The 22,997-nt window shown below is 47.2% G+C and overlaps 1 protein-coding gene across 2 annotated transcripts in view; it reads right to left on the bottom strand.

The window, feature by feature from the left end:
• Positions 1-22,997, bottom strand: part of RFTN1 (raftlin, lipid raft linker 1) — a 273,063-nt gene that overhangs the window by 47,748 nt on the left and 202,318 nt on the right. For both annotated transcript variants that reach the window (XM_016191112.2, XM_060180858.1), the window contains exons 6-7: positions 19,810-20,013; positions 5,549-5,664 (exon numbers count right to left, since the gene is read on the bottom strand). In XM_016191112.2, the coding sequence (XP_016046598.1) occupies positions 5,549-5,664; positions 19,810-20,013 (320 nt within the window). The remainder of the gene's footprint in view (positions 1-5,548; positions 5,665-19,809; positions 20,014-22,997) is intronic.

The following is a 22,997-nucleotide window of genomic DNA, read 5'->3' on the forward strand; positions in this document are numbered from 1 at the left end:
TTCACCACTCATGAAGTGTCCCCAATGCAGGTGGGAAGTGGGGTTTTCAAACCTGGGTCTTTCTGTATAGTTAACATGCCTAACTCAGTGCACCATTGCCCGGCCCCCTTTACCAGACTTCTGCAATGAGCCCACCAGCCTCTGTTCTAAACACATCAGCTAGAAGTATTTTTATTACTTTCTTCTGTTTGATTCTGGCTGCAATTTTCACAGGAATCTCTGAGGGGCTGGGTATGAAGGTGGAGAAACTGCCACGAATCCAGCAGTACCCTTACTCCAGCACACATGGACTTCTCCTTGCTGTTACCAGAGGCCCTCCATGGGGTACTGGGGCTAGAACCCGGGGCCTCATACAAGGTCAAGTGCATGCTCTACCTGCTGGACCGTCACTCCAGCTATTTGTCTCCTATGCTACTTGACAGTCTATGCAGTTCCTCCCTTTCCTTTCAAAGAATTATCCATTTTACTTACACTCTGGGTTATAAACACAAAGAAAGCAAACAAAATATCTGTTCTAGATGACTTATGAGTGGACTTTTGTTCTATTTACAACTGCCTTTTATTTTAGGCCATGCATTTCCATCTAAGAAAAGAATGAAATTATTTCGAACTTGACTTCATATTTTCCCTCGCCCAACTTCCCCTGCACTTTTTAGGATAAGATCAAGGCAATAAAATAGGAATCCTAGCTGATGATATCTGGTGATCAATAAAGCAAAGTGATATTCATATATTGTATACCAACTACCGCTCTTGAAATTTTAAAATCTATTTCTCTTTTGATTCTCATCCGCTCTGAGAGATTCTTACTAATATTCCCCATTTGGACAACTGAGAAATGGAAGGACAAGCATATTTTTCATACATTCAGTTACTTGGTTGGGAATTAAAGAGCTGGGATGCACCTCTGGGCTGGAGAGGGACAAGTCAATCCCAGCTGAGAAAAAGATGGAAAAGAAGAAAAATTTATGCTGGCCTGGAAAGACAGGTTGTCAGATAAGCAAGACTGACCACATGCCAAGAGGGACAGGAAAAGTCATTCCCGGAGGCTCAAAGGATGGGGGAGGGAGGGACCTCCAGAGGGAAGGCAAAGGGACCAGGCAAATGCCACACACCTGCCAGGGCATGAAGAAAAACGGTTGTGGGCTGAGGAGGGGGGCATCTGACAAGTCTCCCCACTGCAAAGCTGATTCACAAACAGAACTGCCCTGGCTATACACTGCTGGGCTGGGCTGGAACCTTCCAAGCAGGGATTCCCAGCATGGGCTGAGTAGAAACATCTATGGTGACAACGTGGGTATCTGTGTTTTCAACATGCTCTCTAGACAATACTATTTCAAGTGTAAAAAGTATGGAATTAAACCAAAAGACCTTCAACTCAATTCAGGAGGCTTTTCCTAGGTGCCTTGGAAGACACAGGCCAATGTTCAACTCTGACAGGAAGAAGGCAGATCAATAAATAACGACAGGTATACCAGAAGGCTCAATGGATTATATCTCAGAATTAGGACAACACACAGGCTATCTAACCTTGAAGTTGGGTGTAAGGTTCCCTGGAGGAGGTGACCTATGAGTTGGTCCCTCAAGGTCATAGACACCTGCTTCATAAAGGATGACAAACCAGTAAGCCAAGGGGTACAGTCTGCCTAGGAGAGAGCTCCCCTACTTTTGCCTCTGAGAGATGGTAACCTCAGAAGTCGAGCTACTAAAGAAGACAGGGTGTTTGTTGCTGCCGTGGGAAATTTGGGGAGTGCTCCAAAGACAGCAGATGGAAGAGAAGACAGAAGACTTCTTTGTGCAGAGAAAACTGGTAAACAATAGCCTCAATACCATTAATCCACTTGTCACCGCTAACATAAAAATTAAGGAAGTCTATTTCAGCCGAGTTGGATGCCAGCCCCACCTGTGTGTCATAACGCTGAGGTGTGCTGAAACAAAGGCCCTGTCCGTGAGTGATGTCTCGGGGAGGCAGGCGGGTGTGGACTTCTAGTGTTTGCCAATTTCAGTGGTGTGATATTTCCACCATAGCCAGTTTCAAGCCACCAATCAGACTGAATCTTGTCACTGAACATCGACTGGAGAAGGATGCACAAAATTGGTTTTGCAAGCCCGTGCTCGCCCTGGGCCCGTCACAGGTCTTTAAAACCTTATTTCATTTCCAAGGGCTCCTGGGAAGGGGGGGAGCGAAAACACTCCTGGAGTGTGTGTGTTGTGGATGTGTGGATGGGGAACTGACCTCAGACTGACATCGCTTAATAGATTAAAGCACAAAAAGAAGAGGTCAAGAAGAAGAAAGTTCAAAGAGCCAAGAAACAAAACTGACAACCAAACCTAGTGAAAACCGATCAACACATCCAGGAAAAGTTTCTAAACAAATGTTAATCTTTCCTGAGCTGACCTATCCTGTAAATTGATCTTTTTCTGAAGGGAAAAGGCAATAGTGCCCTTTCTATCTTCATCTCCCTTAATAGTGTGTGTGCCCCATCATCTAGGGCCCTAGTCAGGGAATCCTGGGATTCCCACATAGATATGATGGGCCTAGACCTCTAGCAGATCCCTCTCTCCACCATCACTGGTCATCTCCATCAGGAACAGCATCGTGGACCCTTGCCCTCAATGTGGAACAACAGTGGTAGAGACTGCCCCACTCTCTGAAGGGAGACTGGGTCAACATAGTCAACATACTCTGCTGCTCGTGGAAGACGGGTCCTGCAGTGAGTGCAGCCTAGCTATAACCGTGGAATGTGAGCTCAGACCTACAGGGATGCAGAGGGTACACAGGCTCCTGTGCTGAATATGGGCCCCAGATCAGATCAATGGGGTTTACAGTTAATGTTGTTTATATACTTTTCCCATATTTAGGAGCTACTCTCTTCCCTGATCTACTTTTCTAGTCTTATTTCCAACACTCACACTATCTCCCCAGACAATACCTTCAGCCCACCTGCATGTTAGCTCAGGCAAAGAAAAGTAAAGTAAAGTAAAGTAAAGTAAAGTAAAGTAAAGTAAAGTAAAGTAAAGTAAAGTAAAGTAAAGTAAAGTAAAGTAAAGGCTCAGGCAAAGAATAGTAAAGTCATGGACCTCTTGCAATGTATCTAAAATAGACTTCCTAACTTTTTCCAAAATGGAGACCCCAAATCTCATCTGCTCTATTCTTGCCATTAGGTTCCTGATTATTAAACAATTTCCTTTCTGCTTTAATGCTTTTTAGTCACTAAATTGCAGTTGCTACCATGATGCCAACCTGAATTCCCTGAACAGACAACCTCACCAATATGTCCTGGAACTCCACCTCCCCAGAGCCCTGCCCCACTAGGGAAAGAGAGAGCAGTGCTGTGGTCTCTCTCTCTCTCTCTCTGTCTCTCTCTCACTGTCTCTCTTTATATCCTGAGAGTATGGATCGACCATGTCCAGCAGAGAAGTAATTATAGAAACCAGACCTTCCACCTTCTGCACTCCAAAAAGAATTTTGGCCCATAGTCCCGGAGAGGGAAAAATGTTAGGGGAAGATGATGAGGGGGCTCTGCAACCCAATTCCATTATGACCCAGAGAGAGAAGAGGAAAAAGGAAGGATAACTGGAAGTAGCAATAGGTAGAAGTGTGACTTAGAACGGAAGGGAAGGGGTGCTGGGCCATGGTACAGCGGGCTAAGTGCACATAGTTTGAAGTGCAAAGACCTGCTCAAAGATCCCAGTTCAAGCCCCTGGCTCCCTACCTGCCTACACAGTGGATCCACTGCTCCCAGTAGCCATGTTTTCCTTTTCTCTTTTCCTTTTATTTGATCGGATAGAAAGAAATTGAGAGGGGAAGGGAGGTAGGAGGGAAAGTGGAAAGAGAGACACCTGCAGACCTGTTTTACCTCTCTCAAAGCTTCCCTTGAACTGGATCCTTGAACACGTTGACGTATGAGTGTGCTCAACCAGGTGTGCCACTGCCTGCCCCAACCCTTATTTCTTTTTTATTTTATTTGATATGGCAGAAAGAAATTGGGGGGCGGGGCTGGGCAGTAGTGCAGAGGGTTAAGCACACATGGTGCAGAGCACAAGGACTGGTGTAAGGATCCCGGTTTGAGACCCCAGTTCCCCACCTGCCAGGGGGTGGTGGTGGCTTCACAAGCAGTGAAGCAGGTCTTCAAGTGTCTATCTTTCTCTCCCCTTCTCTTCTCTTTGATTTCTCTCGGTCCTATCCAACAACAACAAAAGCAATAACAACAATGATAAACAACAAGAGTAACAAAAGGGGGAAAAAATGGCCTCCAGGAGCAGTGGATTCATAGTGCAGGCACTGAGCCCCAGCAATAACCCTGGAGGCAAAAAAATAAAAAATAAAAAGAAGAAAGAAACTGAGAAGGAATGGGGAGGCAGAGAGGGAGAGACCCCTGCTGAGCACCGCCTCACAACCTTTGAAATGCGCCCCTGCAGGAAAGCACTGGGGGCTTGAACACAGCACCATGTGTGCACAGCTGGACGCACCAGTCCGCAGCCCTTCACAGTGTTTTATTTATTTTTTCTTTTTTTTTTTTGCCTCCAGGGTTACTGCTGGGGCTTGGTGCCTACACCATGAATCCACTGCTCCTGGAGGCCATTATTTCTCCTTTTGTTGCCCTTGTTGTTTTATCATTGTTGTTGTTGTCGCTGCTGTCGTTGGATAGGACAGAGAGAAATGGAGAGAGGAGGGGAAGACAGAGAGAGGGAGAGAAAGACAGACACCTGCAGACCTGCTTCACCGCCTGTGAAGTGACTCCCATGCAGGTGGGGAGCCGGGGGGGGGGGATTCAGTTTTTTTATTTTAAAGATTTATTTATTTTCATGAGCAAGATGGAGAGACAGTGATAGAGGTAGGTAAGTAAGTAGAGAGAGAGAGAGAAAGAGAGAGAGGAAGAAAGAAAGAGAGAGAGAGAGGTTCCCCCCCAGACCACTGCTGAGCTCTTGGCACATACTGGGTGTCCAGGATCAAAAATGGGGCCCCAGGCATGTGAATCCAGTGTCGTAATGTTGAACTCAAAGACATCCCTCAGTGGTGAACACAGAGTCTTGGGCCAGTTGCCTAAACGCCCCATGCCTCAGTTTCCCCACCTGCGAAAACCCAGGGACATCAAAGTCCTTACTGTGTAGTCATAGTGTGAAGAGTTTTGGGTGCGGACTTCTCTTCCCTGGCGACCTTACAAGAGTTGATAACTCCAGCAGTGATATTTCTCTTACAGCCGCGAAGGCCACTCCCTAGGCGTCTGCACCTGCAGTGCCACCCAGGGTCTTTGGTCACAAGCACACTGAAGAAGAACCTGTTTGACACCCAGTGTGGCCTGGCGTGCACAGCGTTGTCCTCAGAGCGCGGGGAGAGCGGGGTGCACCTGCTAAGCGGAGGAGGGGTAGACAACAAGGATCAGGAAAAGGTGAAGGGCAGGGGGCGTGCTCAGCAGGTGAACCCAGGTCAAAATGCTTTTCAGAGAGAAGTCCCCGCTTAGCAGCCTCTGTGTCACACGGAGCAAACTGCATAAAACACGCTCTTTCCAGACAAAAGACCCACCACTGTCAATCTTACACTTACTTGCAGGACAGTCCATTGTTCAACGACAATAGCATCATAGCCCGGCATGGTTTTGCTATCTTCTGTGGAAACAGCTTCAAAGATGAATACTCCATCTGTCAAGCCATGTAAGGAATCTGTGGAAAAAGAACGAAAGAAAAAGGGGGGGGGGTTTCTGTAAACCGTCTGTGACAGAAGCTTTACAAGCAGCAAAAATTTTCACTGCATTCATTAATAATCCCAATCAGAACATCTTTGCAGCATGTTAATTAAAGAAGGCACACACAGCCACAGAGTCTAGCCCCATCAGAATGAATGAGACTAATTTACCTCACAGTTTTGAATAATATCCTTGATTTTATGAGCCCAAATCTCATTGTTAGCAATCACCATCTGATTTCACACATTTACCTTCCTTTTCACGCACCGACGTCAGGAGGCACGGGGACAACTTGTTCAGGGGTGAGCACAGTCATTTAGAGGCAGTTTTTAGAAGACTATATTTAGGTGAGAGGGTTTTTTTTCTTTTTTTAGGAAAAAGAAACATAACACGCTAGATCTGAGCTTAGCAGACTAGATGTGTCAGTTCTTAGAAGGCTGCATGCTCCTCCTTGTCCCCACCTTCAGGGGGGAAGCTTCTTAAGTAGGGAAACAGTGCTCTAAGTGTCTTTGTCTTTCTCTCTATCTCCCCCCTTCCCTCTCAATTTCTGTGTCTCTATCCAAAAATAAATAAATTTATTTCCAAAATTATTTATATTAGTTCATTAATTAATTTTGCCTCCAGGGTTATCACTGGGGCTCGGTGCCTGCACCACTAAATCCACTGCCCCTGGAGGCTATTATTTTTCCCTTTTGTTGCCCTTGTCATTTATCATTGTTGTTGTTGTGATTGTTATTGTTGTCACTGCTGTCATTGTTGTTGGATAGGACAGAGAGAAATTGAGAGAGGAGGGGAAGACAGAGAGGGGGAGAGAGATCGATACCTGCAGACCTGCTTCACTCCTGCAGGTAGGGAGTCAGGGGCTCAAAGTGGGATCCTTGAGCACCAGGTCCTTGTGCTTCACACAATGTGCGCTTAACCTGGTGTGCTACCACCCGCCCCCTATTTATTTATTTTTAATGAAAGATAGACAAGTACCAACGCACTGCTAAACAGTATAGTGGTGCTAGGGATTGAACCTGGGACCTCAGAGCCTCAGGCTTGAAAACCTTTCACATAACCACTATAATATCTCCTATTCCATTATATATATAATTAAAAAAAAAAAAAAAGGAAGGTTGCATGCTGCGGCTATACAGACAACTGTCAAAGAAGAGTGGTGTACTATGAGAGGAGGGAGAACCCACTCCCTCCCAAGTGATTTACCACCGTAAATGTTTCCATCAGCTACCAGGAAGGTGGTTCAGTGGCAGCACACAGGACAGGCAGGGGGCAGGCCCCAGTTCAATCCTCGCCACTGCGTATGCTGGAGATGAGCTCCTGGCCTTCCTCTCACTCTCTCGTCATGAAAGGAAGTAACAATCCTCTAAGAGAAAGGAGGGGATCAGGAGTTAGCTCATCTTGTAGAGTGTGTCTGTTCAAACCTCAGGAACAAATCACATGGTAGTACCTTGGACAGAGCTAAGCAAACTCTATGGATGGTGGGGAGGCTGAGGTCTCTCTCTCTCTTTCTCTGCTCCCTCCCTCCCTCCCTCCCTCCCTCCTCTTTCTAAACTATAAAACCATGCAAAATTAGGTCGAGGGACCATGTGGTAGCACACTCACTAGAATGCACATGTTAGAATGCACAAAGACACAGGGTTCAAGTCCCTGGTCCCCACCTTTGGGGAGCAGGGAGGTTTATGAGCTGCAGAGCACGGCTACAGGTGTCTCTTCTCTCTGCGCCTCTCTCCCAATCTGTCTTTGTCTCTCACTCTCTATAAAAAGAGTGGCCACTAGGAGTTGTAGGGGTCATGGGCCATGCAGACACTCAGCTCAAGTGACAGCCCTGGCGGAAAGAAAGAAAAGAAAGAGAAGAGCATTGAGCCAAGGAGTGAGAATGGCACACATGCTAGACCTTGAGTTCACCTGCTTCACCAAAGTCTGAACATCTATACAATCCAATAAAGATAAGCTAAACATACACGATCTAAGAATCGCCGTAGTGGAGAACAGTATAAAGAAGAGTCCAACAGCGTCTCTGTCTCTGTAGAAGGCACTGATGAAAGCGCTTTCTGCCCCCTTTCCGTTCCTAGATTCCGTAAGATCCATTTCTAAAGACTCTGGGCGAGAAGCAGGTGGTTTGCAGCGGCATGCAAAAAGCTGCGACCCCTTTCTGAGACACTGTCTCTTATCTGTGAAATGGGGCTGCAGAGGAAGAATCCTGTCTGTAAGTCACCATTCAATCGTACATACCCATGGACCGAATGAAGATCTTCCACCCCACAATCCACACCTTGAAGGTCTAACCTCCAAAGTGACTCCATTAGGAAACAGGGTCCTTTGTAACCATGGTTAAATAGGATCGTGCAGGTGGGTGCTAATCCCATAGGACTAACAACCTTATAAAAGAGGAGGAAGGGGGCCGGGCAGCAGTGCACTGGGTTAAGCGCACATCGTATGAAGCGATCCCGCTTCAAGCCCCCAGCTCCCCACCTGCAGGGGAGTCGCTTCACAGGTGGTGAAGCAGGTCTGCAGGTGTCTGTCTTTCTCTTTCCCCTCTCTATCTTCCCCTCCTCTCTCCATTTCTTTCTGTGCTATCCAATACAATGGAAAAAAAAAATGGCCAGTGGATTCGCAGTGTAGGCACTGAGTACCAGTAATAACCCTGGAGGTAATAATAATAATAATGACAATAATAATAAAATAAAAAAGGAAGAGACACTAGAACACTTCTCTCCCACGTCCCACCCACAGCACACAAAGGAAAAGGCGGAGGAGGAAACATAGAGAAGGAGATTGTTTAAAAAGCAGAAAGGAAGGTGTCCCCAGAGAGAGAGAACTTGCCAGCACCTTCCTAGTCCCTCAGCTGTGGGGAAACAAGCACAGACTGTTTAGGTCACCCAGTCTGTATTCAGTTACGAAAACCTAAGCAGACTAATATGCAAAGAGGTTTGTTGAGGGCCAGGCAGTATTAGATCAGCTGAGCACACGTTACCAGCACAGGGACCCAAGTTCAAGTCCCTGCTCCCTACCTGCAAGGGGACATTTTGTGAGCAGTGAAGCAGATCTGCAGGTGTCTCTCTCTCTCCCTCTCCCTCTCTATAGCCCCCTCTCCTCTCAATTTCTCTCTGTCCTATGAAATAAAATAGAAGGGGGGGGGAAGGAAGGAGGAGGAGGAAAAAAGAAGAAGAAACGAAAAAATGGTCACCAGGAGTGGTAGATTCATAGTGCTGGCACTAGGCCCAACGATAATCCAAGAGGCAAAAATAATAGTAACTGAAGGACAAATGACTTTGATTTTAAAAGGGTAATTCACATTCTACAATATCTTCTTTTCAGGCAAGGGCAGGCAAATTCAGAGAGTTTTCCAAATCACACTTAGTTCAAGAATCACCAGTTCTCTAAAAGTCATAAAGAAAAAGGTTGACATGGAAACAAACAGCCATCTTTAGGGTTTGTCTTCTAATACTCTACAAAGGAAATCAGAAGGCCAGGGCCAGACAGTGGCACATCTGACAGGGCACACATGTCACAGAGTGCATGAACCCAGGTTCAAGCTCCTGGTCCCCCCACCCACTGCAGGGGGAAAGCTTCACAAGCAGTGAAGCAGGGTTGAAGGTCTCCCTCTATATCTCCCCTTCCCTTTCTATTTCTTTCTCTATATATAGAATGCATAAATAAATAAAATACTAAGAAAGAAAGAAAAGCAAAAGGCCACTAACATGAAGAGATCATCTAGGATAAAAACTGAAACAAGTGGCCCAGGAGGTGGCACGGTGGATAATCCATTGGAGTCAGGACCATGAGGTTCCGAGGTCAATCCCCAGCAGCACATGTACCAGAGTGATGTCTGGTTCTTTCTCTCTTTCTCCTCCTATCTTTCTCATGAATAAAAAAGCTCTTTTAAGAAATAAAAACAAAGATAAATGAGTACGTTTAAATTTTCTCACTGTAGTTAAATGGAACTTTACAAGGTTACAGTATAAACTATATGTAAAAATTTATGTTAAAAAAAAGCGTTAGACACAAACTCTAAAGAAATGCATGAATTCCTAAGCACCACTTTTGAGTGGCAGTATAATTTGAATTTTCTTTGATATATTTACTTATTTATTTATTTTTACTATCGGATAAGAGACAAAGAGACATTGAGAGAGAAAGGGGACTAGAGGAAGGGAAACAAAGACACCTGCAGCCCTGCTTCACCACTTGTGAAGCTTTCCCCCTGCAGGTGGGGACCAGGGGCTTGAACTTGGGCCCTTACTCCCTGTAGTGTGTGCACTTAACCGGGTACACCACTGCCTCGCCCCTAATTTGAATTTTCTGTAAGAATAAATTATTAGTTTTAAGCGTTACTATGGAAATAGCTGACTGGCACAGCTCAACCTGAGCTCAGTCATGAGGTCAGTGTGCTTCCTGATAATTCCAGAAAGACAGAGAAGTTTGACCAACTCAGAGAACCATGGCCATGAGGGTAACTGCTAATCACAGTGATCTTATCTTGATATTTACAGCCTGGCAGAATAAGACTCCATTTCAAGTAAGCTCCCTACGTGCAGACCAATATGGTGCTCCAATTTATCTCCTTCCTGTTCTGAGGGTGATCTTGTAACAGCTTCTGTGGAAGTGCTAATCTTGCCTCTCTCATCTGCTGTGCTAAGAGTTCCCCTTTCACGCTTGGCCACTGCCTTCTCAGAGACATTTTACACCAGCGCCAGGGAAAAGCCAAGGCTGATGATCTTCAGCTGAACCACATTACAAATACTGTGGGGTCTAGGACAACTGTAGTTCTGTTCTCTTTTCAAGTTCTGCGTAACACAAGTCTACCTGGAGCCCCGGGCCCTACAGGATCTCTGCCAAGCTTCACTGGGGTTTCGTATCCACACGCTTCCACCATTCCTGGCACACAGAGAGGAGAGAAACCACAGTAAGATCCCACTGCTCTTGAAGCTTCGCCTTTGCATGGTTTTCCCAAGTGATTGGGTGTTCAAACCTTGTACTAGGTAAGTATGTGCTTAATTGGGTGAATCATCTCCCAGCTTCCCTGTTCCCTGCCCCTGAACCCCTTTTAATAAAGTTTTATTCAAGTCCGGACTGGAAGTTATTCAATGACACCTTTAGGACTTATTAGCGCGCGCGCGCACACACACACACACACACACACACACACAGGTTGGTACACTTTATCTCAAGTTTTCTAATAGGAAAATGATAGCCTCTAAGTCAGACCCCACTAAAACCCTAGATTCTTTTTAAAAAAATTATTTAAGAAAGGAGACATTAACAAAATCATAGGCTGGGGGAGGGGCTATAACTCCACACAATTCCCACCACCCAATCTCCATATCCCACCCCCTCCCCAATAGCTTTCCCATTCTCTGTCCCCCTGGGAGCATGGACCCAGGGTCCTTGTGGGTTGCAGAAGGTGGAAGGTCTGGCTTCTGTAATTGCTTCCCTGCTGATTCTTAAATCCTTAACTTCCTACCCAACTTGAGGTCAGACCCCATGGACTGACTGGGATACAACAACTGACAATCAACACTCAGCAGCTGGAAAAGGGCAAGACATGGGCTCACTTAATGCCGGCATTTTAGGTCACTAGCAGGCCACCCCGTCACCGGGGCCCTAGTCAGGGAATTCTAGGTTTCCTCTGTAGATACAATGGGGCCTAGAACTCTCATATAGACCCCTCTCTCTATCATCACTTCCAACAGGAATGCCGTCAAAAGCTCTTTCAAGGACCTCTCCAGGATCTTGTCCTACCTCATAACTTACTGCTTTTCAGACACCAAGTTGCAGATGCTACTATGTAATTCCATCTTGAACTCCATGGGCAGACAATCTCACCAATGTGTCTGGAACCCCACCTCCCCAGAGCCCTGACCCCACTAGGGAAAGGTAGAGACAGGCTGGGGGTGTGGATCAACCTGTCAATACCCATGTCCAGCAGAGAAACAATTACAGAAGCCAGACCTCCCACCTTCTGTGCTTCATAGTCCCAGAGGGATAAAGAATAGGAAAGCTTCCAATGGTTTATAGTTGATGTAAAATACAATAGTCTGTACATATGTAACATTTCTCAGTTTTCCATGTAGTATTTCAACCCCCACTAGGTCTCCCTCTGCCATCATGTTCCAGGACCTGACCCTCCCCCCCCCACCCCAGAGTCTTTGACTTTGGTGCAATACACCAACTCCAGTCCAAGTTCTGCTTAGTGTTTTCCCTTCTGATCTTGTTTTTCAACTTCTGTCTATGGGTAAGATGATCATATTCATCCTTTTGTTTCTGACTTATATTATTTAACATGATTCCTTCAAGTTTCATGCAAGGTGGTGTTAAAGAAGGTGAAGTCACCATTTTTAATAGCTGAGTAGTATTCCATTGTGTATATAGACCACAATTTCACAGCATTTTAAAAAATATATAAAGGATTATTTATTCATTTTATAAGAGACTAGAGCACTGCTCTGCTCTGGTATATGCAGTGCCAGGAACTGAACCTGGGACCTCATGCATGATAGTTCTATGCTCTACCCATGAAGCCACTTCCCTGGCCACCTTATGATAGCAGTTAGCCCACCAACAGCAGTGTACAGCAATGCTGGGCTCCACAAAGACAAGGTGAGCCTGAAACCTATCCAGAGAATCCTTCCTAGGCCCTGCTGACTTCCCCTCCTTTGTCCAGAATCACAGGCCTGGGAAGAGAGTCATGCAGTCAGTCAGCGGGGAGAATTATAGTCAAGGCTGGGGGCACAAAGATGGAATAAATCAGGTTCTTACTTACAATCTGACTTGCCCAATGCCTGCCTTCTAGCCTCTCAGCCCACTGCTCTGCCGTTCTGAATCCAGAGTGCTGACTCACTGTCTGAACTATACAAGCTTAGTGTGGCTGTCAGAATCTGGTCGTCTGTAACAGCAGAGAAGTCAATGGATCACAGAGAGCAGACAGCTGGGCTTTTAAAGAGCCCCTTATTTTGACAGCCTCAGCCACTCCTGTCTCCTCATTTCCCTTCATGGTTCAGCCTCACCGCAATGTGCACCAAGCTGGGTATAAACAGGTCCCTCTAGGAGAGAATGCTCTGCGTGTAAAACGGTTAACTCGCCCTCGATGTACAGAAAACATTCCATTATCACTGCGTTTTTTATTACAGTAGAGATGCTTCCCTACTGTGCACAGACAGCCATTTGCCCTGGCGGTGGATAAATATCTGATGCTGGCCTTTGGGCAAGAGGCCATCTTAACATTCCAAGCTTGGGACTTACAAGAAGGATGTGGGAAATGGAGATTCACCCTCGTCTCAAGAGAAAAATTCACTGACTCTAGACAGAATGTCTAGTCAGCCAGCGGACAGGCCCACCGACATGCTTCTCCTCTCCCAGGTGTGGCCTGCGACTGTCCACCAGGAGCAGTGCTCTGGGCTTGGGGGCTGATTTTGTGGGATTCAACTAAAATGTTACTGTTCACTACTCTTTTTACACAGGGTAAGAGATCGAAGAGACAGAGACACAGAGACACTTGCAGCACTGTCCTACCACTGATGAAGCTTCTGCCTCGGAGGTGGGAGCCGGGGATTTGAACCTAGGTCTTTGCACAGGGCAATGTGTGTTCTACAAGGTGAGCTGCTTCTCAGCCTCCACTTCATTTATTTTTTAGACAAGTTGGGTTAGGGAGCCAAGTGGTCGTGTATCCATCCTGTTAAGCTCACACAGTATTACGTGCAAGGACCTGGGTTCACGCCCCAGGCTCTCCACCTGCAGAGTGAAAATTCACACACGGTGAAGCAGGTCTGCAGGTGTCTCTCTTCTCTCTCCCTCTCTATCTTCCCTCCTCTCTCAATATCTCTTGGTCCTATCCAATAAAATGGGGGGAAAATGGCTGCCAGGAGCAGTGGATTTGTAGTACAGGCACCAAGTCCCAGCAACAACCCTGGAGGTGAATAAACCAAAAACAAAAACAAAAACAAAACAAGCTGTGTCCACAGAGGCGTAGCTGGATTCCAGAGCATAGCACTTACATGCCTAAGGCTCCCAGTTTGTAGAGAGTGGTGTTCCAGCCTCTTTCTCCATTTCTCTCTCTCTCATGAAATGCTATATCACGTGTAAGTTAAAAACAAACGGGGGGGGGGGGGTCTGGGCAGTGGTACAGTGGGTTAAGCGCACGTGGCGCAAAGCACAAGGACCGGCATAAGGATCCCGGTTCAAGCCCCCGGCTCCCCACCTGCAGGGGAGTCACTTCACAGGTGGTGAAGCAGGTCTGCAGGTGTCTTATCTTTCTCTCCCCCTGTCTTCCCCTCCTCTCTTGATTTCTCTCTGTCCTATCCAACAATGACAGCAATAACAACAATAATAACAACAACGATAAACAACAAGGGCACCAAAAGGGAAAAAATAGCACCTTTCAAGTTTACTTTATGAGAAAAGAGACCAAACACTGTTCTGCCGTGATCTAACCCAGGGTCTTACTCATGCAAGAAATGAACTCTACTCACTGAATTAGCCTCCTGGATGCCACCCTTCCTTCTATCTACCATTCTCTCCCCAGTTACTGGCTGGCAATCTTGGCAATGACTCCAGTGCTCTGTGCCTCAGTTTCCATAGCTCCAGTGCTTCCACTGGGGCAGGAGCGATCAAAGGAGCGTCGGAGGAGAGGGGAGCAGCGCCAGCAGAGTCACTTCATGGACCATCACCTCCATCACACCTGACTGTGACCTGTGCCCTCAGCTGGCCGGAACCCAAGCGACCAGCTTCCCCAGACCCCGGTCAGGCCAGGGGCTCTGGGACCGAAGGCGGAGCTCCAAACTAAGGTCTGTGCACATATTTCCATGTAAGGGTGAGGGGAAGGGCGTTACACAGCTTAGAAATGGAAACTGGAGGCGGCTGCAAAGTACAGGCTAAGCTGTCACCTTGTTTATGGGACAAAGTTCTCGTGAGTTTTATGACTCTGTGGAAAATATTTTGAGATATATATATATATATACCCACTGAAGAGCCCACACGTGCTTGTCCAGATGGCAAACCACTTAAAGACGGGTTCCTTCGCACTCTGCCAGGTTTATTTACTTGTAAGGACACTAATTAGCGCATTAGAGACTGATTCCTGTGAGGAGTGTATTAGCTTCCTTTCCCCCTTCTGCTCTGGGGGAAAGAGCTGCGCATATTTCACCCCTGACAGCAGACAGCTCAGGCCTTGTCAGAGCAGAAACACTCAGCATCTACCCTCAGTCGTGCCCCTCCCACCCCCGGAGAAACACACAGGGTGAAACTGAGTCTGAACTTGAGCGGGTTTAACGTGATCTTGTCCCGAGCCTTCTGCAGCGCACCTACCCTGCCGTGGGGACGTCTCAGCTCCCCCGTGGACCCTCACTGCTGCACCTGCCAGGGGGAAATTTCATGCTTTTTCTTCAAGACAAGGCGGCTAGACTTAGTGCGGTTTACGCCAGGGGAGGTGAGAACCATGATTCAGTGATTCAGAAACTCAAGTTTGTTTGTTTTTTTAAGTCAAAAGTATTGATATTTATAAGCATTTTTGGACTCAAGTTTGGAGAATGGTATGAGGAAGAGTGGAGTTGAATCCTGCCTTGACTGCCAAGGCCGTAACAGCCCCACACGGCCTGGCGGTGAACGTTCACACTGTCCCTTGCTAGGCTGAGCCTGTCCCAGACGCGCCTTCTCGATGCCCCGATGCTCTAAGAGGGGAAAATGCCCAGTGGCTGCCAGGATCCTGCACAACTCCAGGGAATGACCCAGGGCCTCCAGGTACACAGCAGCATGGAGGCACCTCCCCGCCCGACTTCTCACCTCTCTTTTTTTTTTTTCTGTTTGCTCTCTGGGACTTGGTGCACTGCACTGCAGGACTGCAGATGGCAGCGGGAGAGCGGAGGGAGAGATAGAGAGGGAGAGAGAACGACAGACACCTACAAACCTGCTTAGCTTTTTGTGAAGTGCCCCTGTTGCAGGTGGGGAGGACAGATTCAAACCCCAAGTCCTTGCGCACAGGACTTATTGTGTGCATTTGACCAGGTGCACCACCACCTGGCCTACTAACTTCTTAAGTCATAAATTTCTTTTTTAAATTAATTTAGTCCCTTTTTGTTGCCCTTCTTGTTTTTTATTGTTGTTGTTAATGATGTCATCGTTGTTGGATAGGACAGAGAGAAATGGAGAGAGAAGGGGAAGACAGAGGAGGAGAGAGAAGACAGACACCTGGAGACCTACTTTACTGCCTATGAAGCGACCCCCCTGCAGGTGGGGAGTCAGGGGCTTGAATGGGGATCCTTACGCCGGTCCTTGCGCTTTGCACCACCTGCGCTTAACCCTCTGAGCTACCGCCCGACTCCCAAGTCTTAAATTTCTTTCCAAGGTACGTATGTCTGTCTGTCTGTATTTAATGAGAGAGACCAGAGCACTGCTCTACTCTTCCATAAAGTGTTGTGTGGGATTGAACCTGGCTTCTCAGGTCTGCAAGTCTTATCCTCAACTACTAGACTGCCTCCCAGGGCCCTTGCAAAGGGCTTACTTGTTTGCTTGTTTGTTTTATTCATTTATTTTGTGTGTGTGCGAACACGCGCGTGCGCTTTGCTCTGTACATGCATAAGCCCACGCTTTCAACAGACTCACTTCCTCCCCTCCACTTGATTCTAGACAGAGATGACAACGTGAGAGGTGAGGATGTGGGGGGAGAGAGGAGAGACACCACAGACTGCTCACCATGCATGGAACTTCTCCTGTTGCCATGTCTGGAGCTCCCAAGTGGAGCTGGGACTTGATCTAAGCTTTTATTTCATTTCATTTCATTTTATTTTACCACCAGGGTTATCACTGAGGCTCTGTGCCTACACGGTGAATCCATTCTTCCCAGTGGCCATCTTTTCCCTTTTTTTTGATTGAGTCAGAGAGAAACAGAGAGGAAGGGTGAAAAGAGAGACATAGGGGGTCGGGCAATGGCGCAGTGGGTTAAGCGCATGTGGCGCAAAGCACAAGGACCGGCGTAAAGATCCCGGTTTGAGCCCCCGGCTCCCCACCTGCAGGGGAGTCTCTTCGCGGGCGGTGAAGCAGGTCTGCAGGTGTCTGTCTTTCTCTCTTCCTCTCTGTCTTCCCCTCCTCTCTCCATTTCTCTCTATCCTGTCCAACAATGAACAACATCAACAATGGCAATAATAATAACCTCAACGAGGCTACAAAGGCAACAAAAGGCAACAAGGGCAACAAAAGGGGGAAAAATGGCCTCCAGGAGCGGTGGATTCATGGTGCAGGTACCGAGCCCAGCGATAACCCTGGAGGAAAAAAAAAAAAGAGAGAGAGACATAGACACTTGCAGCACTGCTCCTTCACCTGTGAAGTTTGCCCCACTGCAGATGGGGCTAGGGGACTTGAGATGGGGTCCCTACGCATAGTAATGTGTGCACTTTAATGGGTGTACCACCATGAAGCCCTTACCTGAGACTTTAATATATATATATATTTTTTTTAATTACTCAATTTAATTTTTTTTTTTTTTGCCATGAGGGTTATTACTGGGGCTTGGTGCCTGCACTATGAATTCGCCACTTCCAGTGGCCATTTTTTCAGAGTTTTATTTTGCCTCCAGGGTTATTGCTGGGGCTCAGTGTCTGCACCATGAATCCACTGCTCCTGGAGGCCATTTTTACCCCCTTTTGTTGCCCTTGTTGTTGTAGCCTTGTTGTGGTTATTATTGTTGTTGATGGCATTCGTTGTTGGATAGGACAGAGAGAAATGGAGAGAGGAGGGGAAGACAGAGAGGGGGAGAGAAAGACAGACACCTGCAGACCTGCTTCACCACCTGTGAAACGACTCCCCTGCAGGTAGGGAGCCGGGGGCTCAAACTGGGATCCTTATGCCAGTCCTTGCGCTTTGCACCACATGCACTTAACCTGCTGCGCTACCACCCGACCCTGTTTTTTGTTTTCTATTTTATTTGATAGGACAGAGAGAAATTGAGAGGAATGGGGAAGATAAGGAGAGAAAGAGCTGCTTCACTGCTTGTGAACTGACCCTTCTGCTGGTGGGGAGCCGGGATTCAAACTGAGGTCCTTGTGCAAGGTAACGTACAGGCTCAACCAGGTGTGCCACCACCCCCCAGACCATTGTTTATTGTTTTAGAAAGAAGAAGAGAGGAGAGACACCACAGCACTGTTCAAACACCTACGGAGCTCCCTGGCGCCATTCATAGTGCTCCCATGGGGTGTTACAGTGTGGACCCAGAGTCTCCCAGACAGCAAGGCATGTGCTCTGCGGCTGAGCTATGGCCTAGCCTCTCCGCCCACATCTTAAACACATCAGTACAAGTCACCGTCGGTTTCCCAGGGGAGAAACTAGAAATTACACGACCACAGGGTCTCTACATACACCGAGAGAGATAAAAGGAGCCCTTGTTGCCAAACTCACGTTGGGCATGTGTGATGGTCAGGTGTCTCTGCAGGGAGTAGGAGGCAAAGGCTTCCTCTCTGAATGTCAAGAATCAGGGTTTTGAAATATCTACTTTTATCTGAAAACAGAGTGTGACCATCCTACTTCAGGGAACTTTGCAAACCAAGGGAGACCAAGCCTGGGAGGAGAGCAACGTTGTCACCAGGAAAGACACGGACTCTTCCTGAGTTACAGTGACAAAATGTGTGCTCTACTGCTCTGGTCACTAGCTAGTCACCACACATGGTCATTTTGATTTAAATGGGTCAAAATGAAACATATTTTGAAATACCATTCCCCAGCCCTCCCTAGCCACATTCCTTGTGGTCTATGCTGTGGCTACCATGCTGGACGGCACCGATACAGAACATCCCCATAGTCACTGGAAGTTGGACAGCACTGCTCTCGATGTATCATTATTAATGTTTTCAATATGGTGGTGGGAATGGGTCCAGGGGCTCACACATGCACGGTCCAGCCAAGCTGCTTCCTCAGCCCAATCTTTATTTTGATTTTTAGAGAAAGTGAGAGGAGTTAAGAGTTTGAGGGAAAGACACCAACACGTCACTCCATCATCCATGGAGCTTTCTTGGTGCTGCCTCATGGTGGCCCGAGCCAAACCCAGGCACACACTTCGCCCAATGGCCTTTCCAGGCCCCTGAGATGTTTTCTTAGTGAACAATTACAATTTTTTATAGACTTCATTTATCCCACATATTACACAGTGCCTGCTGCCACATTAACATCAACATGTTGACAAGAGACATCGACATTTAGATAACGAGGGACTTAAGAGGACACCTGTCTGTGAGGTACCATGTTCCAAGGCTCCTTTGGATAAAGGACACATATTCAGAATTAAGACTGCCGTCTCTTCTCAGGATGTCTGTTGGCATTTCAAGGCTTGCAAATAAGGTAGAATCCAAAGGCTGTTCCTGACACTGCTAATTCTTAGAGAGAAACTGTGCAACAACCAAGACACCATACCCCCTGCCAGGTTTATCTGGTATCAGCTGATCTGGCGTTACAGTTTGCTGACTTAGGAGTCCTGTGACTGGCAGCCCTGAGGGTCCACACCTGCTGGTGTGTGGGCCCCGCTCCCCATACGGCCTCCTGGCTCTGATGCATCCGAGTGACTTGACTTTCCTTCCATTAACTAGAAGCTCACTCTTTGCTTGACACACTTCCCCACTTCGGGCTTTGACACTGATAGAGCTGTTCCAAACGGAATTCCCTCCCCATCCACCCCAGAGATAACCCACCGCTGTGGGAGGGGGCCCTGGGAGCCATGGAGCTCACAGACATCAGGCTGTTCAATTTATTTCTCTGCTGCTAATTCCAAGGTGATGTTCCTGCTACTTCAAACTGTAAGAGTGTCTACAAACAATTTGCACTTTCGGAAAGGCATGATCCCGAGGGGTAATTAACCAGCTCAGGGAATAATCTTTTTTAAAAGCAACATAAATGAGGGCTGCCGTCCCGTCCACGAGACAGAATCCCTCTGCTCTCTCTCTGTTATTTCAGAAATACCTGGCTAACTCTTAGAGCGGACTGAAGAGCCCAGGTTGAGGGTTCTGGGAAGAACTCCTGAAGGTGTGTCAGTTAAAAGCCAGACGCAGCTTGACTGTCAGCGGCAGTGTGTTCTGCAACTGGCAGGTTATGAAGATGGGCTAAGGGAGAAGCGTGACAGACAGAAGGACTGTGCCTTCCTTACCGTTGACTATTCCAAGGTAGAAGACGGCATTCACCAACACCCCTCCCTTTCTGAAATGGTCGCTCATGTGTTCCAGCCAGTTGGCATCCAAACTGCTCACCGTCTGGCCGTTCTTGGAGATGCGGAGAGGAATGGTGACAGGGTAGTAATGGTGGCACTTCTGGTGACTCTTCGGTTTGTTGAAAAGGGCCAAGATCTCCATTTCTGTTGGGATTTGTAAGTAGGGTGGGGGAGAGAAGATGGTCAAAGGGGGATAAAAAACAAACAAACAAAAAAAACCTGCCTCATTGGGTCTTAAGGAGGGGGTAGATAGCATAGTGCTTATGCAAAACGACTTTCATGCCTGAGGCTTCAAAGTCCTAGGTTCAAACCCCGCCCCCACATCAACCAGAGCTCAGCAGTGCTTTGCTAAAAATCCAGCAACTGGGAGTCGGGCGTACCGCCCAGCAGGTTAAACGCATGTGGTGCAAAGCACAAGGACCACCATAAGGATCCCAATTTGAGCCCCCGGCTCCCCACCTGCAGGAGAGTCGCTTCACAGGCGGTGAAGCAGATCTGTAGGTGTCTGTCTTTCTCTCCCCCTGTCTTCCCCTCCTCTCTCTCCATTTCTCTCTGTCCTATCCAACAACAACATCAATAATAACTACAACAATAAAACAAGGGCAACAAAAGAGAACAAATAAATATTTTTTAAAAATCAAGCAATCCGTCAAAATAAATAAATAAACCCCCCTTACTGGGTCTTCTGGAATCTCTTAGAAATGACATCTAGGGGACTGGGACAGCACTCCTCCAGTAGAATATGCTCCTTACTACATGCACAAGGCCCTGGGTTCAAACCCCAGCACCGCATGGGAGCTCCATAGATCACACCAGGGAAGCTTCCTGGATGACGGTGTTGTTGGGGTGAATGTCTCTCTCCTCTCTCCAAATTAAAAATAAAAAAAAATTGACATCAAAGGTAAAAGTCTGTTATATCTCACTGCTGCCAACTAACTGATCCCAACTGTAGGCTTTGAAACGTAACGGTGCCTTCAGAGTGGCGGGAATCTCAAAAGTGGAGTTTCAAGAGGGGCCTCGGTTTCGAGTGTGGCAGACTATGATACTACGTCTCAACTGCTGTGCTCTGTGACTAGCTTTGCACAGCCGGGCACTGGAGAGGAGGACATAACATACCCTTCTCTCTTTCCACACTCCCCATAACACACATTTCTAGAAATTCATACAAAGATATGATCTGGGAGGACCAGGTGGTGATGCACTAGGTCGAACACATGTGTTACCATACGTGCAAGGCTGTGAGTTCAAGGCCCCAGTCCCCACCTGCTGAGGAAATCTTCAGGAGTGCTGAAGCAGTGCTGCAGGTGCCTCTCCCCCACTTCCTTCTCTATCTCCCCTACCTTCTCAACTTCTCAGTCACATACAATTAAAAAACAATAAATAAACATTACAAGAAATGACTAAAAAAAGAAATGTTAAAAGAAGATGATCTTTTTGGAAGAAGAAGCAGGCCTCTTTGGGAAACAGTTAATCTTTAAAAAAAAAAAAAGCCGATGTGCAAACGCACGTAAAAACAATCACCGACGTGATTCCAGGAAAGCTGTACAGACCTGAACTCACTATTTATAAACTGCAGTGGTGTTTCCTGGGATCACACCCAAGATACTTAATCAGGTCTATCAAAAATATATCACTGATAATGTAAAAATAAATATGTTCCTGTAAATGAGGCTTCGTGCCCGGAGTGGCCAGGCAGGCGCTGGGAGGGAGGGGCTAAGTGTTCCAGGGCTTCTCTTAGAGCTCTGTTCTTCCAAAATCAATACAAGCCACCACCCAGCAGCCCTACGTGCAGCCGGCCATGAGTGAGCAGAGCGGCCTCCCGGAGCAAATACCTGGAATTTCAATCTCGTTTCTGCAGATCTATTTTTGTGTTTCTCATTTACTTGAGCCGTAAGTGTTCCGTTGGCTTACAAAGCCCAGCTGACACAGCCTGGGCAGGAAGATGCTTTCTTTCCAAAAATATCAGTTTGGATAGTAATAACAACACGTTAGAAAGCCCCACCCTTCTTTCATGGAGATAACCGAGAGGTTATAAACAATGGTTGACATCTGGCCTGGACCCATATCCTAGGACACCGGGGCCTGTATCTCCTTATTTTATATTTACTGTAGCATTTAAAGACTGACTGCATTTTCACTTTTCTAAACAAACTCCTTCCTCCCTATTTAAGTGAAATGCATCTACAGAGGTGATAGCTTGTGACCATAAGGGAAATGGAGACTTCTTGGCATAAACAGGAGGGGATGTTCCAAGCACATTCACACCAAATATGTCCATCCATGTAGCGTCTAAAAGGATCTTACTTCAGCATTGTATTCTAGGACACAGGAAGTCATTCCACAGCCTCAGCTGAGGAAGCATCAAGCAGAGGTCTCTGAGGGCCAAGACCAGGCCAAGAGAATGTCATTAACAAGGGTCACGCCAACAGGAGAGCCAAGTCAAAGTACCCAGAGGAGAGAAACAATCAGGAACAAAATGTGCCCATCCTTACAAATGGCCCCAATTTATGTACAGATTATGTTTTTACTTATTTAGCACCAGAGCATCACCCTGACACATGTGGTGTGGGAAGGGAACTCGGCAGTGCCTGCTGGCACCGCTGCATTCTGTCACTGAGGTCAGGTCCTCCATCGGACACTCAGATTTGAAACAGCCAAATCACCTTTCCGAGGCCACTGACCTGAGCCCAGAAGCCTTCTCCAGGTAGTAAAGGCTTCCACACAAGACACTGGGTTGTGGCAGATGGGAACTGGTTCTAAAAAGCCGACTGGAGTACGGTCACGTGGAGAAAGGTTTGTGGCAGAGGGGAAGCAAGCAGTTGGCTGGAGCTAGGGGCGTTGGAGAGGTGGTCAGAATGTGAACGAGAGGACCAGGCATTTTTCCAGTCCTGTGTGTCAGGGGTTCAACTAAGAGCCACAGCTACCAAAGGCACTAGGAGAAGCAATGCTTTTAGTATGGACCTGACTTCATGTGATTTCTTGAAAATCAGACCCTGTAAGCTTCAGGGTACAGGGAAGTGACTGTAAGAGACAAGAGTGAAGGAGGAAGGGTGCGAACATAGGGGAGAGAGTGCACATAGTAAGAAGTGCAAGGATACCCACCTGCGGGGGGGGGGAGTCACTTCACA

This window comes from Erinaceus europaeus, chromosome 21 (assembly GCF_950295315.1).
Source record: "Erinaceus europaeus chromosome 21, mEriEur2.1, whole genome shotgun sequence".
Taxonomy (NCBI): Eukaryota; Metazoa; Chordata; class Mammalia; order Eulipotyphla; family Erinaceidae; genus Erinaceus; species Erinaceus europaeus.